The sequence below is a fragment of the Erpetoichthys calabaricus genome, chromosome 3 (assembly GCF_900747795.2).
Source record: "Erpetoichthys calabaricus chromosome 3, fErpCal1.3, whole genome shotgun sequence".
In the NCBI taxonomy this organism is placed as follows: Eukaryota; Metazoa; Chordata; class Cladistia; order Polypteriformes; family Polypteridae; genus Erpetoichthys; species Erpetoichthys calabaricus.
The window spans coordinates 118,603,153-118,620,089 of record NC_041396.2 but is presented as its reverse complement, the minus strand read 5'-3'; the positions used below and the strand labels follow the sequence as shown (position 1 = coordinate 118,620,089).

The 16,937-nt window shown below is 38.9% G+C and overlaps 1 protein-coding gene across 1 annotated transcript in view; it reads left to right on the top strand.

Moving 5' to 3' along the window:
- nup133 (nucleoporin 133) overlaps nt 1-16,937 on the top strand; it is a 191,558-nt gene that overhangs the window by 117,401 nt on the left and 57,220 nt on the right. The window contains exons 13-14 of the mRNA XM_028797315.2: nt 12,367-12,530; nt 14,651-14,745. Coding sequence (XP_028653148.2) covers nt 12,367-12,530; nt 14,651-14,745 — 259 coding nt within the window. The remainder of the gene's footprint in view (nt 1-12,366; nt 12,531-14,650; nt 14,746-16,937) is intronic.

Genomic DNA, 16,937 nt, shown 5'->3' with positions numbered 1-16,937 from the left:
GCCACTGTACATTTATAGGACTTGTAAAAGTTACAGTTTTTTTTTTTTCACTTTTATTCTCTCAGTCACGACCCCGATGCATACTACAACCCCACTCAGGGATCTGATGCTGTTACTTTTAACTGGAACTGGGAATAACTGTAGATGTGTGTAGGTGTTTTGAAGCAATGGAACTGTACATTCTCTGATCTGGATGGATATATGATATTTGGAATAACTCTTTTTATGACCTGTATAGTACATTTCGGAAAACATTGTGGCACGGATGCAACATTATTCATATTATTCATATTAATCCGCATAACATCTTGCGGTAGCAATCATTGACCGCGTGGTTTTTTTCCCCCCAATCTTGCCAGTCCCGACATGTTGCTGTATGGTGTTGTTTCTTTTGTACTCCAGGACATGCAGAGGAAAGAATAGTACAGAGAGATCATTTCAGTGCTATATGCAATCATCAGATTCAAATGTTAACAGTTTACACACACGCAAGGACTGTCCTTCCTACATTTATGACATGTGTACCTGTTGCAATGTGCACATGTGCTGTGGTTTCTATTACACACCTGAAACAAAAAGACTATATCTGTGACATTTTGAAGAAATCATTTTATGACCTGAATAGTACCAATCAGAAAACATCATCGCACTAATGCAATATTATTTGAAAACGAACAGTGTCAGATCAGGAGTGAATTTATGCTTAATTCTAGTGTTAAGCAGCCATAGAAAATGGCATGATATATGGTACATCTGCTCGTGACACTGCCTTTTCTGCTCAAGCCCATCATGGTGAGAAAGAAACTGACAGGAATCGCTGCATTTATAAGGTGTTTTTCAACCTGAGAATAAGGGATGTTGGGCCCAGAACTTAAGTGTAAGAATTGCCTGTTTATGATCAAAATAAAAATAACTTGCAGCTGATGAGTGTGATGCATAAGCTGCCCCTTCACTGCCCTTAAGCATCCTTCTGGCATGTGCCATTAATGGCACAGTACTATTTTGTAATATAATAATTAAATGTATATTGATTGTTATTAATATCATGCCATGAAAAATTATAACTCTCTAAGTGTACTTTTATTTAACTTCAGAGTGAGAAGTCTTCTGTTAAAAATAAACAGCGTCTGTGTCCATTTGAATTGTGCATTGAGATATGTCACAGTTACTCAGACTTAATGGTTTAATGAACCAGTGCTGAAAAAAATATCTTCCAACCAAGTACAATAGGTGTGACAGGGAAGCACCTGGTTGTTTATTACATTTTCTCCTGAAATGTTACATTATAGTAAAAGTAACAAATCTTATTACCATTCAGTGTTTCAAACCGAATGTACCTCATGAAACTCATACCTAGAGTTTTTCAATCTATAAATGTTTTTCATACTTCCACTAGCAAATTATCCACATGTGAAACAATATTAAGCTTAATTAATGCAAAAACAGTGCTATATAAAAATTGTTTTTAAAATTGACAGGAAACATTTTAGGAAACAGTCATTTATTCATTGATTTGATCCATCAACATTTTCATTACTAAAAGCTGTATGGGTGAAATACTGTCACGCCCATATCAATTGAATGGCACGTGACAGCCAGGAAATTTATGTAATTTTACATTATTGAATAACTTTTGAGTTTGAGACAATCATGATTGTTCTTAAACCTTTTTCGTGCAACATTTAAGTAGATCACAAAGACCTAGATCAGCATAAAAACAAACTGTCATCTTAGTCATCGTTGTTTTTTTTATTTTTGATAAATAAAAAAAAACTATTACTACAACTAATAATAATAATAATAAATAGTGGGTCAGTTGCAGTGCATACAGTAGAACTGTATTGTTACTTGCATGTCTCTCCAGAACAGTGATAATATAATAAAATACAAAAAATATACATAGGATACAATATACAGCATAGATATATATTCAGGTATACAGTGATCCCTCGCTATATCGCGCTTCGCCTTTCGCGGCTTCACTCTATCGCGGATTTTATATGTAAGCATATTTAAATATATATCGCAGATTTTTTGCTGGTTCGCGGATTTCTGAGGACAATGGGTCTTTTAATTTCTGGTACATGCTTCCTCAGTTGGTTTGCCCAGTTGATTTCATACAAGGGAAGCTATTGGCAGATGGCTGAGAAGCTACCCAACTTACTTTTCTTTCTCTCTCTCTTGCGCTGACTATCTGTGATCCTGATGTAGGGAGTGTGAGCAGGGGGGCTGTTCGCACACCTAGACGATACGGACGCTCGTCTAAAAATGCTGAAAGATTATCTTCACGTTGCTACCTTCTGTGTGCAGCTTTTAAGTATGCTGCACGGTGCTTGGCATACTTAAAAGCTCAAAGGGCACGTATTGATTTTTGACTTTGTTTCTATCTCTCTCTCTCTCTCTCTCTCTCTCTCTCTCTGCTCCTGACGGAGGGGGTGTGAGCTGCCGCCTTCAACAGCTTTGTACCAGCGGTGCTTCGCATACTTAACCCAAACAGCCCTATTGATTTGTTTGCTTTCCTCTCTGTTTCCTTTGAAGAGGAAGATATGTTTGCATTCTTTTAATTGTGAGACAGAACTGTCATCTCTGTCTTGTCATGGAGCACAGTTTAAACTTTTGAAAAAGAGACAAATGTTTGTTTGCAGTGTTTGAATAACGTTCCTGTCTCTCTACAACCTCCTGTGTTTCTGCGCAAATCTGTGACCCAAGCATGACAATATAAAAATGACCATATAAACATATGGTTTCTACTTCGCGGATTTTCTTATTTCGCGGGTGGCTCTGGAACGCAACCCCCGCGATGGAGGAGGGATTACTGTATTTCAAATATTTATACATAGTATTTTTCTTACAATGTTTGTTATTATGACTGGCTGTTCAGTAACTCCACAACTAAAATGCTTTCTCTGAAGCCATACTAAGGGCCATTGGTTCTTTACTATTTGCCCAAAGGGAGGAGTAAGAAAAACAGTTGTGCAGATTGGCTGAGTGTGTAATAAGCTTAGCAGAATGTCTTTTAGATACCCTGGGTAGAAGGAAGCTGGGTGCCAGTAATATTTTGTGGCTTTCACCACCCTCCGCAGTGACCCAAGCATGTGTGCCCTACTAGGATGTGATGCAGCCAGTGAAGATGGACTCTAGACAGCACCTGTGAGACATCTCAGGAAGACATTGGTGAACGTGGCAATAAACAAAACGTGCTGTTCCCTCATCAATTCATCAGTGATTGTTACTGTACGAAATTTAAACAAGCTCATCATTTTCACAGCACCCCACAAAAACAAACCACAGCGTAATCCGTTTTCTGAAGTTTATGACCGGCTCCTTAATTTTCGGACATTAAAGGTCACATTATCCTGGGACCACTGAGTCAGCAGATAGACCTCTTGTCTGCAAGCAATTTCATCATTGTTTGTGATCACGCCTGTGATGGTGGTGTCATTAGCATTTTTAATGATGGAGCTGATGTGGTGTCTGGACACACAGTCACACTGGGGGATTAGCACACTACCTCATAGCGTGCCTGGGTTGTGGGTGAGCATAGAAGATATGATGCTGGCAATCTGCAAAGCCGAGGTCTGTTCACTATGAATCCCCCACTACCCCATAGTGTGCCTGGGTTGCAGGTGAGCATAGAAGATTTAATGCTGGCAATCTGTAAAGCCGAGGTCTGTTTGTTATAAAGTCCAAAATCTAGTTCTGTTGGCACAACATTGTTGAATGCTAAACTACTGTGTAAGAGCAGTTTTTACATTATCCAGATAGACCAAGATGATATGCAGGGGTGTGGAAATCAAATTTTTTTCTACTTGTCCACGGACAAGTAAACTTAGAAAATCCACTTCTCCGCCAGTTAAATTCACTTGCCCATAAACAAATAACAAAAGTTAAAAATAGTTTATTTTTTCTGATCTCTTTTATTGATACCAAAACTGCCTTCCATTTTAAAACTGAAAAAAGTTCTTTCAGGGAGTAGTATTTTGCCACCTTGCTCTAGAACATTATATAAAAGATTCTCTTATCATTTTAACTCACTAATAAACAATGCCTTCATTATAGCTATACTAGTTCTGTTTCACATATTACAGTTACATAACAGAACACTGTCCTGATTCATTTTTTGCCATGTTCTTCAGCTTTTGTCTTGCAACATCTTCTCCCCCTAGAATCTTTACCATCTCAGACAGCATGGGCTGAATGCTGTTCATTTCTGCTTGAGCTGAACTGCATGGTTCCTGGACTGATGGTCCTGCAGAAGTGGATTGCTGATGACTTGTCAGGTTTTTATGAGTGATGTGCCTGTTGCCAGATGACAGCCAGAATTCCACAGCTGGTAGTGGGTCATACTCTTATAAAAGGTTTGCCATTAACAACAATGTGCATCTGGTTTTGAAGATTTTCCTGAGTCAGGCGGGTTCTTAGAGAACTCTTTACTAAATTCATATTGGAGAATAATCTCTTACAAGAAGAAAAAATAATCACGTCTAAGTGAAGATTTTTCTAGATATTTCATATCATTTGGAAACCGTTAGAATGTTTTCTTCTTTATTTTTAATAAACTGACAGCGTGAAACCAACTTGTTTTATAAACAAGTTGTCACGCAATAAATTTCTTAACTCCTCAATATATCACAACCTACGTGAAATCGCAAATTTCAGGAAAGATTAACTGCCTAAGAAGCTTTGTTATGTGGTGAAAACATTTGCATTGTAAGTAAAATGACCGCATTTTTATGTAGAAACAATGAAATTTATCAATCGTCTTCTATAATACGCTACCGTGGCTGTTCGTTTATCTGTCCAGGATTTTAAATCACCTGTAGCTCGCAAACCGTTTCACCTATTGACTTGAAATTTGGTACACATATACTACGTGACATATACTATCCGCTTTCGGGGTGATGATTTGTATTACGCTTCATTTTTATTTTATTGTTGAATCAACTCTCAGCACCGCGCAGCAGGGAGGCCATGTGGCGCATGCGTATATGTGCCGTTCTCGTTCCCCACCACCTTCGCTAATCATTCTTGTGGCAGATTGAAGACTTAAGTGCCAGCTTAAGTGAAAAATTAAAGAAAACGTACTAAGTAATTGCTACACAAAAACTAACTTAATCAGTTTTAACGCGAAAAGATGCCAACGAAAGAAGAGAAGCAGTGAGCCGCTAGGGTGGAGAAAAGAAGAGCTGCTCAGGAAGCAGCAAGCACATCAACCTCTGAGCAAACGAATGGTAAACGTACAGAGAAAGAGGATGAAAACTAGGAATGCTCAAGTCAAGTGTATTCACTGCACGTTATCGTGCAGTATGCCGTTACTGGTAATATATAAAAGTTATTGATTAAAATGAAAAATCATCAGATTACATCGTAATGTCAGCATGAAAAAAATGACCGCATCTCCAAGCATGTAAATAGTAGGGTAAAATACTTATGTAAGACCATAAGAGTGCTTCCCCTTTGAAAAATCAGCCGTCATTTTGTAAACAATATTGAAGACCAATTTGAGACATGAAAAACATGCTTAAGTAGACGGTTTCCGCACGAAGTACATACCCAAATGTTTAAAATTTGAAAGTAGTGGTAAAGATGTGCCCTTCACAGCACATATAATTATTTTTTCTCTTGTCTCTTGCACTTGTCCACGGAAAACTGAAACCAGAAAAACACGCTTGTCTGACGGTCAATTTACCCGTGTCGGACGAGTCGGGCATTGGATTTCCGCACCCCTGATATGGAATATAAGACTTTACTGCTTTACCAGTATGCATCTTGGAAATGATGAAGGGGAGCAAAGTTATGTACTAAGTTAAAAGTTAGTAAGTCTGACTGAGTGCAGTAAGTTATAAAATGAGTTATCACACACACACACACACACACACACACACCCAAACACATATAGTATATATTAATAATCCTGATTTGTAACAAGGCATTGTTTGATACAGTGGTTCTCATTCACTCCCAGGTGCTGCAGATTTTTGTTCCAACTAATTTTTGCCTTTAATTAGACTCCCATCTTGAACTTGCAAGCTAACAGTCTAGTTCTTGAAAATTAAAGTGATGTATCAAAACACAAAGATCATTGTTATAATTACCACATAGGGGAGTATAACCTGTGGGGGTCATTTTAGCACCCAAACCCTTAACACAACCACACACATAAAAGTTGCATGTTCAAATATGAATATATTTTAAAGAAATAAAGCACACAATTCCAGTCAGGACATCCATCCGTGTCCTCCTTCCACTGTATGGGTCTTTTGAGTAGACAAGGAACTATTGAACCAAGTCAGAAAGCCAGTCCATCCCCACCTTTCTTTACAGTGCAAATTTTGAATGAAATTTTAAAGGTCGACAAAATTAAAACAAAACGTATCAACCTAATTGGTAGAACAGCAGCAAATGATGGGAACATTTTTTTTTTTAACGTCATATCTCATCTAGAAATAGGTGCATATCCTTCATTCAGTCAAAAGTAAATAACAAGGAGGACACGACTTCTTCAATATCTTCATCTCCCCTTTGGTCTAATTTTCCAGTTGTAGATGTTACTTCATCCTCGTCCATATACAGAATTCTTGGCCCGAGTACTGTCCCAAGTCGGTCAGAAGCAGTCAGGATATTTTTGATCAGTGAAGATTTTTTTGTGAAAAAGAAAAAAAAATACTGAGTGTTAAGTATTTTATTAGGAATATCAACACATTAACTTCACTTTTATTTAAAGTACAGTCAAATTGGCTTATGAAATAAACACACCAATATGACCAAAGCATGACATAGGAATGCTTAGCTCTGTTGATTTCTCTTGATTTTTGTCTCTACTCCCTGTATTCATGAGGTAGAGTAAAAAAGAAAAAATAAACTTCAGTGTACAACCATAGCAGTTCATCTTCAAGGGAATGTTATGTCTAGTTAGAAACCGTTCAGAAAGTGAAAAAAGCATACATTTTTATCTACTAATACATTGCTGTAAGACCCATTTCAATTCAGTCTGTATGTCTACAGGAATTGTACTTAAGTGAGTACCTGAAAGACAAAAATAGTCCAATTACCACAATATAGTCACTTGTGTTAACAGCAGTGTTAACCTCTTCACCACCATTCCTCTCTGAGATAAAATTAGTTGAATTAAATATCAGAACAGTAAAATTTCTTGTAGGCACTAGCAACAGAATCAGGTAGCATGAATTCATGGAGGTGTGGACCCCACACCCCCGGTTTACATAAGGTTTACAAAAAAAAAAAGATGGAAAGTGATAGAGAGCGATAGACAAGGAACTCATTTAGTCCCTGGTAGCAGCAGAAGAGGGCTGGAAATCACTGCTGATACAGGACTCATTCATATTTATAAAGTTCAGTCTGTCCACAGAATCTGTGGATAACTGGGTTAAGCCTGCTCAGACAGTAATCTGGAAGCTGGGCAACACAGCACTTCCAGCGCATACTGAGCAAGCTCTCAGCTTAAATCCAGCCTCATCACCCAGAACTCCATGGGTCAACAGTTTGCATAGAATCATTTGCACTGATGCACCCCAGGAAGTCACTCACCATGTGGTCCAGCCGCTGGCGGTGACTGCTGCTATTGTCACCCTTTGTCAAACTGGATCATTGAGGCTATAAAAATTCTCTCCACACATCCATCAGATTTCCACCGCCATGGCTGCTGTTGCTGCTACTGACAGCTCTCTGATGGATCTGTGGGGAGGTAGCAGGGTGGTGAAGGTAGGGGTATGCCTCAAGCATGTTACTGGTAAGGACAGAAAAGAGGTGACGCATCCTCTGTTCCTGTTTGCTGTGCTCTATGACCTCCCCCATCTTGGCTTTGTACCAGGGGTTCTGGTAGGGTGGCCACCCAGTAATCATCCCTCTGTTTTATAGCTTAAATCCAGGGGTTCCTCTTAAGGCATTGCAGCATATGTGCAGCCATGTTGTAGAGGTACCCCCTGCCCACCACTTCCAGATTATCTTCTTCATCCTTTTCCTCATCCTCCTGTTGCTCAGTGTCCCTTCACTCCCTGACAATAGGCACTGCCCTTTGCGCCAGCACATCCTCCTGCTGTGAGCACCATGCTGCCTCCTCCTCCTCTTCCTCCTGAAGTGTCCTTGCCCTGCCTGGCTGCCTACTGGGCATGTCCTCCTCCTCTGCACCCTCTCCCACCTTGAGCAGGCCACCTAGTGTCCTTTCCAACAGGAACACTAGTAGGATCACATCATTCCAGCCAGCATTCTCCTGACTGACAGAGTGGTCTTCTGGAAAGGAGCCAGCACCTTGCAGATGTGCTGCATCTGCTGCCACCGGTCCCCAGTAAAATGTTCCAGTGGCGGTGTTTGGCCTCTGGTACCCTGCTCCTCCAGGCAGTTGATCACTACCCTGCACTCTTCCCACAGCCGCTCCACCATGTACAGGGTGGAATTCCACCAGGTTGCTGCATCACAGACCAACCTGTGGAGGCAGGTGGTGCTGCTGCTGCATTTTGCAAGCAACTCTTTTACAGTTGGGGCGTGGCAAAAATTGCTGCAGACCCGCCATGCCTTGCTCAGTAGCTCACCCAACCCTAGGTACTGTTAAGTTCGGAGGAACCTGTGCACTACAAGGTTGAGCATGTGAGCAAATCAGGACACTTGTGTCAATTTGCTGAATCACAGGGCGGCCAGGAGGTTGGTGCCTTTGTCTAACACACGCATGCTGCCCGACTGGAGCCGCTGGAGGTCATCCACTTCAAGACCTAATCCTGGGAGTCAGCCAAGCTCGCAGGCCCAGTATAACTCCTTTCACCCAGACACGCCTGCTTCAGCACTGGCTATGCAGTGCCGTAGCATACAGTAGCTGTGGGGGTGTTTGCTGGATGGCTCGATGAAGTTTATTTATGGGTTTAAGGCAGCTATGCAGTAGGAGGAGGTGGAAGTGGCAGAGAGGGTAGTGGGTCTGGTCTCCCCCGATCGCCCGTGGTGGCACTACCAACTCTAATGGTGCCCCACTTAACGGCACCCTCCTCAGCCACTTGGAGGATGCGTCAATGGGCAGTAAATGATGCATACTGCCCTTGCTTGTGCTTGCTTGTCCATGTGTCAGTGGTAAAGTGGACCTTTCTGTCCACAGCATGGTCGAGTGACAGGCCTACATTCTGTGTCACGTGGTGGTGGAGGGCTGGAACATCCTTTCTGGTAAAATAATGGAAGCTGGGGATCTGCCAGGTGGGGATGCCACAACTCATCAATTGGTGCAAGTGGTCTGTGTCTACTAGCCCATAGGGCAGGAGCTGCAGTGCCAATAATTTTCAACAAAGATATCAATAATTCAACTAACATAAATCCATCATCCATTTATATCTTTCCCTGTCTTTCTACTCCACCCAGCTCTTTTTCTAAATTTTCACCAGTCACATTTGATTTCTTAATGACCTGCTTTGTAAAATGAGGCCCTCTACCTGTGTACTGGACCACATTCCCACTGTATTTCTTAAATCCTGCCTTCATGCCTTAATCCCGACTGTTACAACAATAATAAATACACCCCTTTACACTGGCTTTGTGCCTGCTACTTTTAAAATCGCTTCTGTAACCCCAGGGTTAAAGTCTGGTCTTGATGCTAACAATCTTAAAAAGTTTCGGCCTGTTTCTCATGTACCTTTGCTGTCAAAAATTCTTGAACGTGTTGTAGCCTCCGAAATGCACCAATTACTTTTAATAATTTAATGGAACCCTTTCAGTCTGGTTTCAGGGTACAGCACAGCTATGAAAATGCTGTGCTTCGGGTAACCAGTGATTTGTTAATGGCAGTAGACTCTGGACAAACCAGCATATTAATTCTGTTAGAGCTTAGTGCATCATTCAACACTGTCAGACATGACATTCTACTGTCCAGAACTGAGAATATGCTGGGTATCTCCAACACTGCCCTCCAGTGGTTTAAGTCCTATCTGACTGATTAGGCAAGATTTTGTTAATCTTGGCAAAAGCTGATTCAGCTCAGTGCCAGTCACACAAGGGGTTCCTCAGTGCTCTGTCCTCTGCTCTTCTGTGTCTATGTGATTCACCTTGGCCGTATCGTTCGTAGCTATGGACTGGGTTATCATTTTTATGCGAATGATAATCAACTCTATAACTTCCGTTAGTGAAATTAAAACCTGGATGGAGCAGAACTCTTTAAAATTAAATTGCAACAAAACTGAAGTGCTGCAAATTGGCTAAAACACAACTTAAGAAAATGAGCTCCTTCACAGTCACTTAGTGATCTCATCAGACCTTCTTCAGATGCAAGGAATCTTCGTGTCATTTTGATTCCTTCCTTTCTTGTTCTGACTACATAAACCACATTGAGAAACTTTCCTACTTTCATCTACGTAACATATCTTGTGTTCTCTCATGCCTCTCATTTTCTAATGCCCAAAAACTTGCCCATGCTTTTATCACATCCTGCATAGATTACTTTAACTCCATACTGGCAGGTGTCGCTTCTAATCTTATATCACAGCTCCAGCTGATTCAAAACTCTGCTGCAACAGTCCTAACACGGACCTGCAACAGTGAGCTCATAACACCCACCCTGCTTTGCTTCCCCTGGCTCCCTGTGTTTTACAGAATTGAATATAAAATTCTATTATTAACCTGCAAAGCTTTAAATGGCCTTGAGTGACCTTCTCCATCACTATGCTCCTGTTCGCCCTGTAAGGTCCACTAATTCTGTCAATCTTGTTGTGTCCCATACTATCCTGCACTCTATGGGTGACAGGGCGTTTAGCTATATTGCACCCAGACTTTGGAATGACCTCCCTAAATTAATTAGATCAGTTGACTCCATTCATTCTTTTAAAAAAACAACTTAAAACTCATCTGTTCAGGAAGGCTTTTAACTTAACCTGACATTCTGCCTCTTCTTTCCTCCCTGCCCAGCTACTCAGTATAATTTGTGTGTTATATCACAAATGACATTATTTTCTAGGCTTTCTTTTAGTATTGAATTTAGTATTTTGCCCTGGTTTATTGTCTTTTATTCTATTTAATGCCTTTGTATGTACTGTATCCATCTGTTTTAATGTTCTATTCAGGAAACATCTGTATCCAATGTTACATATGCCTGCTGTTTGTTTATGAGAATGTGTGAAGTGCCTTATACATGTGAAAGGCGTTGTATAAATAAAATGTATATTATTATTAGTGGTTCTTCATGTGGTTGATGATGGGTGTATATGCCTACCTTCTGCTAGCAGAGGTTGCAGATTGCAGTGGCCTGATCCTCTGTCAAATATGCTTAAATAGGCCCATATAGGTGACGGCACATCATGGATCTGGGTGTCTGCTTCTGGCTGCTGCCTGCCAGTGGCACTGCCTACCATGACAGGAGAGTGCCTAGCATTGGCTCTGTGGTGGCCTAGCAGCCCCCTCGCTGCCTCTGATGCTGCCACCTCTACACCTCACTGCCAGAGCTGTTGGGTAGGTGTCACTTTCACCCTCTTCCTCTTCCATAGAGTCAGACCCCAGGTCAACAGAGTCGGCTATAAGAGGAACATGCAGCTGCACCTCTCTTGCTGCTAGGGTCTGGTTCTCAGCAGGTGATGCACTGCCCTTGCCCCATTGTGTCACTGTAGCTGGTGGAAGCTCCAAGTCCTCATTGTCTTCCGCCATAATTGTGCCTAGCACCTCCCCAAAAGCTCCTGCCCGTCACTTTCCAGATCTATTATTGCCTCCTTTTGTTCTTCTTACCATATCAGCACTCAAAAAAAATAAAATTTTGGTATCACCAATTAAAGGAGTACTCTGCACAAAAAGTATGTATTTTTAATCTGTTCCGTACCCCATATTGTTTCTTGTGATGGCCAAGAAAAATATTTAGTCATGTTTTCATTAAGAATGGAAATGACAAATTTTGATACAGCAGGCTTCAAGGTAGCCAAAAATGAACAACAGCAAACAGTATGAAAATTTCCATACAAAAAAGTTTCTAGTCACATATGCTGCATAACCTTTTTTAAAAAATGGTTTTCATTTAATGATGTGTTAAAAAAAAAAAAGTTTGATCACAAAAAATGTTTTTCAAAGAGTCATTAGAATACTCACTGAAAATTCTGTTTTGCAGGAATTCTACTTTAAATTTAAATCAAGGAATGCGTTTCAGAATGTGTAAATACTTGTATGTACAATTTTAAAGAGTAAAAATTTTTTTCTATGATTTTATAACCAATAAAGGTCCTGCATTTTTTTTTCTTCTTCAACATTTCTGTAGAAAGATGTAAGGGGGTGGGGGTAAATGAGATCATAAACTTGTGTCATTTTTTTTAAAGTAGTTTTATACATTGTTAAAATATTCAAAAAGTTTTATATCTTTACATTTAAAAATGTATTTTATCAAAACTGTCTTATTTGTAGGAAAGATTTTATAGGTGCACAAAATGTTGTGGATGGATTATTTCCCTCCGATGCTGGTTTGGATTCCCTTGCTGAGCTTGACAGAAATGTTGCCCAGATAAGTGTTGATTTGATAGATGACTACCCTGCAACTGATCCAAGATGGGCTGAATCTGTTCCTGATGGTGAGCCTGTTTTTTGTCAAAGAAAATCTGATTCTGCTTATAGTCAAAATTTTGAAGCTTATTCTATATTAAATATGCTTTTTATTTTTATTGAAATAATATTATCAGACTTTGATTACATTTGTGTCTTTTTAGATTTTGTGTACATTTTTACAATGCCACTTGTGGACAAACTGCAAATAAATATATATTAAAACAAAAGAAGGAACAATGGTTTAAGAAGGCAGATTAGCAGCAAAATAAAAAAAAATCAGAAAATCAGAAAAAGGCATTTTATTGAGTTCAACAAATTCCTGCAAAACTATTTCTAGCTTTTCACTCTTGTGGTCTGAATGTTTTAATCAGTATTGTTTCCTTATCAGACACAGACATAAGTGTAAGCCTGGGAACAGCAGCATCTGCACACTGGAAAACCTATCTCTGTCTCAGTGATGCCTTAAAGCAGATCTGCTCCATCAAAGTGCTTTTTCTAAAATGCAGACTGCTATTGCAATATATGTGCATCATTTAGCAATACAGTAATACCAATTTAAAAATGAAGTGAAGTTTTTTTTTTGGTGTGTAAACTGCAGTGCATGATGCAACCAAATGTATAATTTATGACACGAGCAGGTGATCATTTCCTACTACACTGCTCAAACAAATTAAGGGAACACTTAAATTACAGATCAGATCTAAATGAATAAAATATTCAGATGGAGAATCTTTAATGAGTAAAACTGTGTAATTCATTGTGAACAAAATGATGTAATGACGGTCAATGGAAACCAAAATCACCAGCCTATTGAGGGCTGGATTCTACATCAGACTAAATATCAAAGTCAAAAACTGAAATCACCGGTTAATCCAACTTGTGTGAATTTCATCACGGCAACTTATAGTGTGACTCGGTAGCATGTATGGCCCCAACATGCATGTATACACTCCCGACAATGTCTAGGCATGCTCCTGAGGATACAGTGGATGATCCCCTAGGGTATATCCACCCAGATCTAGATCAGGACATCAATGATCTCCTGGATAGTCTTGGATGCACCAGTAAATAATGTCCCCAGAGGTTCTCAGTTGGATTTAGGTCAAAAAAATTAAGTGAACACTTAATCATCACAGTCTAACTTCAAGTCAATTAAGCTTCACGGATATCAGTCTGACCAGTTAGGAAGCATAAGTGATTGTGAATCAGCTTCACCTGCTTTGGTGCAAATAAAAGTGACAGCAGGACTGGAGAGGCAACTGCAAAACAACCTCCAGAAATGGAATGGATTTGCAGGTGGTGGCTGCAGACAGTTGCTCTCTCCTATTCCTTCCTGACCGATTCTTCACTAGTATTGTGTTTTGCTTTTAGACAATATTTCATTATTCAGCTAACCAGGAAGCAAAGTAAGTTCATCTAATACTATTAGCTGTCCATTAATTTTAATAAGATGACACAGTGTTCCCCTGAGTCTAGTTTGGATGGTTTGACTTCAAAGTCAACTTAGATTTATTTTTTCCTGTTAGAAGTGCGATTGTTTTGTTTTCCAAAATACTGCATCTCTAGTAACTAAAACGTTTGAAAAAGGTTGCAAATTGGAAGTATGCTCATTTGCAAATTCTGTAGGGTCTTATGTGTTTCAGAGTGCTTAAAATATGTATTGTGTTCTTAGTGTTTTACTATACTTTTTTGAGCAATCTCATTGTACATAGAATCCTACATTGTTATTTGAAATTTTTTGCAGGTATTATGTCAAATCTGTAATGAAATACTGCTTTCTTTTTCTTTGAAAACAGTGACTTTTAAAAGACAAAATGATCTTTCTCCTCAAGATAACCAGTATCTTCATCTTTTTTTGTCTCATGGCACCCTTATTGAGATGTTTTATGTATTGTACTTAATAGAGAAAAGCAATCATGAAAATTAAAAAGAAATTCCATTTATGTGTACTGTATCACAATGGGTTCTATTTTTTTAATGTCAGGAACTAAAATTGTTTGACAGATAAATGGGTAGCTTTGTTTTTTCATTTGATATGTATATTCTGCAGGGTTTTTGGTCATACTTATGTGTAGTGTGAACTTCATTAAATACTTTGTTTTCATTTAATCCGTATGTGCATGTTTTTTGCAAACTTTGTTCACAGAGGCACTTGGATTTAATCAGCCTTCCCTTATTCTTCTTCATCAACTAGAAGATAAACTGAAAGCTCATACATTTTTTGTTGAGTTCCTCAAACATGTAAGTGGTTTTATTTTTCCCCTGCATATCCAGGAAGTTATTATAAATTATATACTTACTGAGTTTAGATTGCTAGAGAGTCTTACCTGTGTTTTGTTTTGTTTTTTTTTGTTTTTTTGCCTGATGAAGGGGCCTGAGTTGCCTTGAAAGTTTGCATATTGTAATCTTTTTAGTTAGCCAATAAAAGGTGCATTTTACTTGACTTCTAACTGCATTCATAATGGCAAACATGGTACAACAACCTAGTACTATATACTGTAGTTGTGAATTTATTTTAGAACCTTATGTTCTTATGCTGAATTACAGACTTTAAACACCTATATCAGTCTTTAAATAGCACTGTCTTGAAAAGGTATTATTACAAAATATTTTATTAATACATTTAACATAATACTACATGATAATCTAAAATGCTTTATGTGTCTTAATGCAGGCACAACAATCAATGATTGATTGGCTAGGTCTCCATGAATAAACAAAATATGTTTCAATTTCATCAAGCCTCACTTACAGGTCCCCATGTATCATAAGATGCATCTCATTTGTTGGCCTGTCTAGACATCATAAGCCTTACACTTGATGACATTAACATACTATGACTTTTATTAACCCTAACTGTATTCTGCACAAGTGCTGATTATTCAGTGTTTTTAAATCCAGAATTGTATTCGTAATGTAATGTTATAAACAAAGTGTATGTTCATGTCCATTAAATATTTCAGACTAAATTCCTCTGCTTCAAATTATGTTTACTATAGTTTATTTCAGAGGGTGAGTGACAATATTTTTGTTTATCTTGCTACAATAGTTTACTTGGAAATGTGCTTTGTTTGTAACATTGCATGTTTTTGTAGTGTTATGGGATATCAGGTACAGCTGGATTTTGACCGTTTGTTCCACTGTTGTCATCGTAATGACATTCTATGAACAAAGTATTTGTAAATCATATGACACTTCATATCTATGCTATCTCTGTTGCATTCCCTAAAATAATAGTGCCGTCAGTTAATCAAATGATGTACTATGTAATAATATTATTAGTTCAGTTGAGCTCCTACTTTTGAACCTGTTACATATAGTCATATGAAAAAGTTTGGGAATCCCTCTCAGCCTGCATAATAATTTACTCTACTTTCAACAAAAAAGATAACAGTGGTATGTCTTTCATTTTCTAGGAACATCTGAGTACTGGGGTGTTTTCCGAACAAAGATTTTTAGTGAAGCAGTATTTAGTTGTATGAAATTAAATCAAATGTGAAAAACTGGCTGTGCACAAATTTGGGTACCCTTGTTATTTTGCTGATTTGAATGCATGTAACTGCTCAATACTGATTACTTGCAACACTAAATTGGTTGGATTAGCTCATTAAGCCTTGAACTTCATAGACAGGTGTGTCCAATCATGAGAAAATGTATTTAAGGTGGTCAATTGCAAGTTGTGCTTCCCTTTGACTGTCCTCTGAAGAGTGACAGCATGAGATCCTCAAAGAAACTCTCAAAAGATCTGAAAACAAAGATTCTTCAGTATCATGGTTTAGGGGAAGGCTACAAAAAGCTATCTCAGAGGTTTAAACTGTCAGTTTCAACTGTAAGGAATGTAGTCAGGAAATGGAAGGCCACAGACACAGTTGCTGTTAAACCCAGGTCTGGCAGGCCAAGAAAAATACATTAGCGGCATATGCACAGGATTGTGAGAATGGTTACAGACAACTCACAGATCACCTCCAAAGACCTGCAAGAACATCTTGCTGCAGATGGTGTATCTGTACATCGTTCTACAATTCAGCGCAATTTGCACAAAGAACATCTGTATGGCAGGGTGATGAGAAAGAAGCCCTTTCTGCACTCATACCAAAAACAGAGTCGCTTGTTGTATGCAAATGCTCATTTAAACAAGCCAGATTCATTTTGGAACAAAGTGCTTTGGACTGATGAGAGACAAAAATTGAGTTATTTGGTCATAACAAAAAGTGCTTTGCATGGTGGAAGAAGAACACCATATTCCAAGAAAAACACCTGCTACCTACTGTCAAATTTGGTGGAGGTTCCATAATGCTGTGTGGCTAGTTCATGGACTGGGGTCCTTGTTAAAGTTGAGGGTCAGATGAATTCAACCCAATATCAACAAATTATTCAGGATAATGTTCAAGCATCAGTCACAAATTTGAAGCTACACTGGGGTTAGATATTCC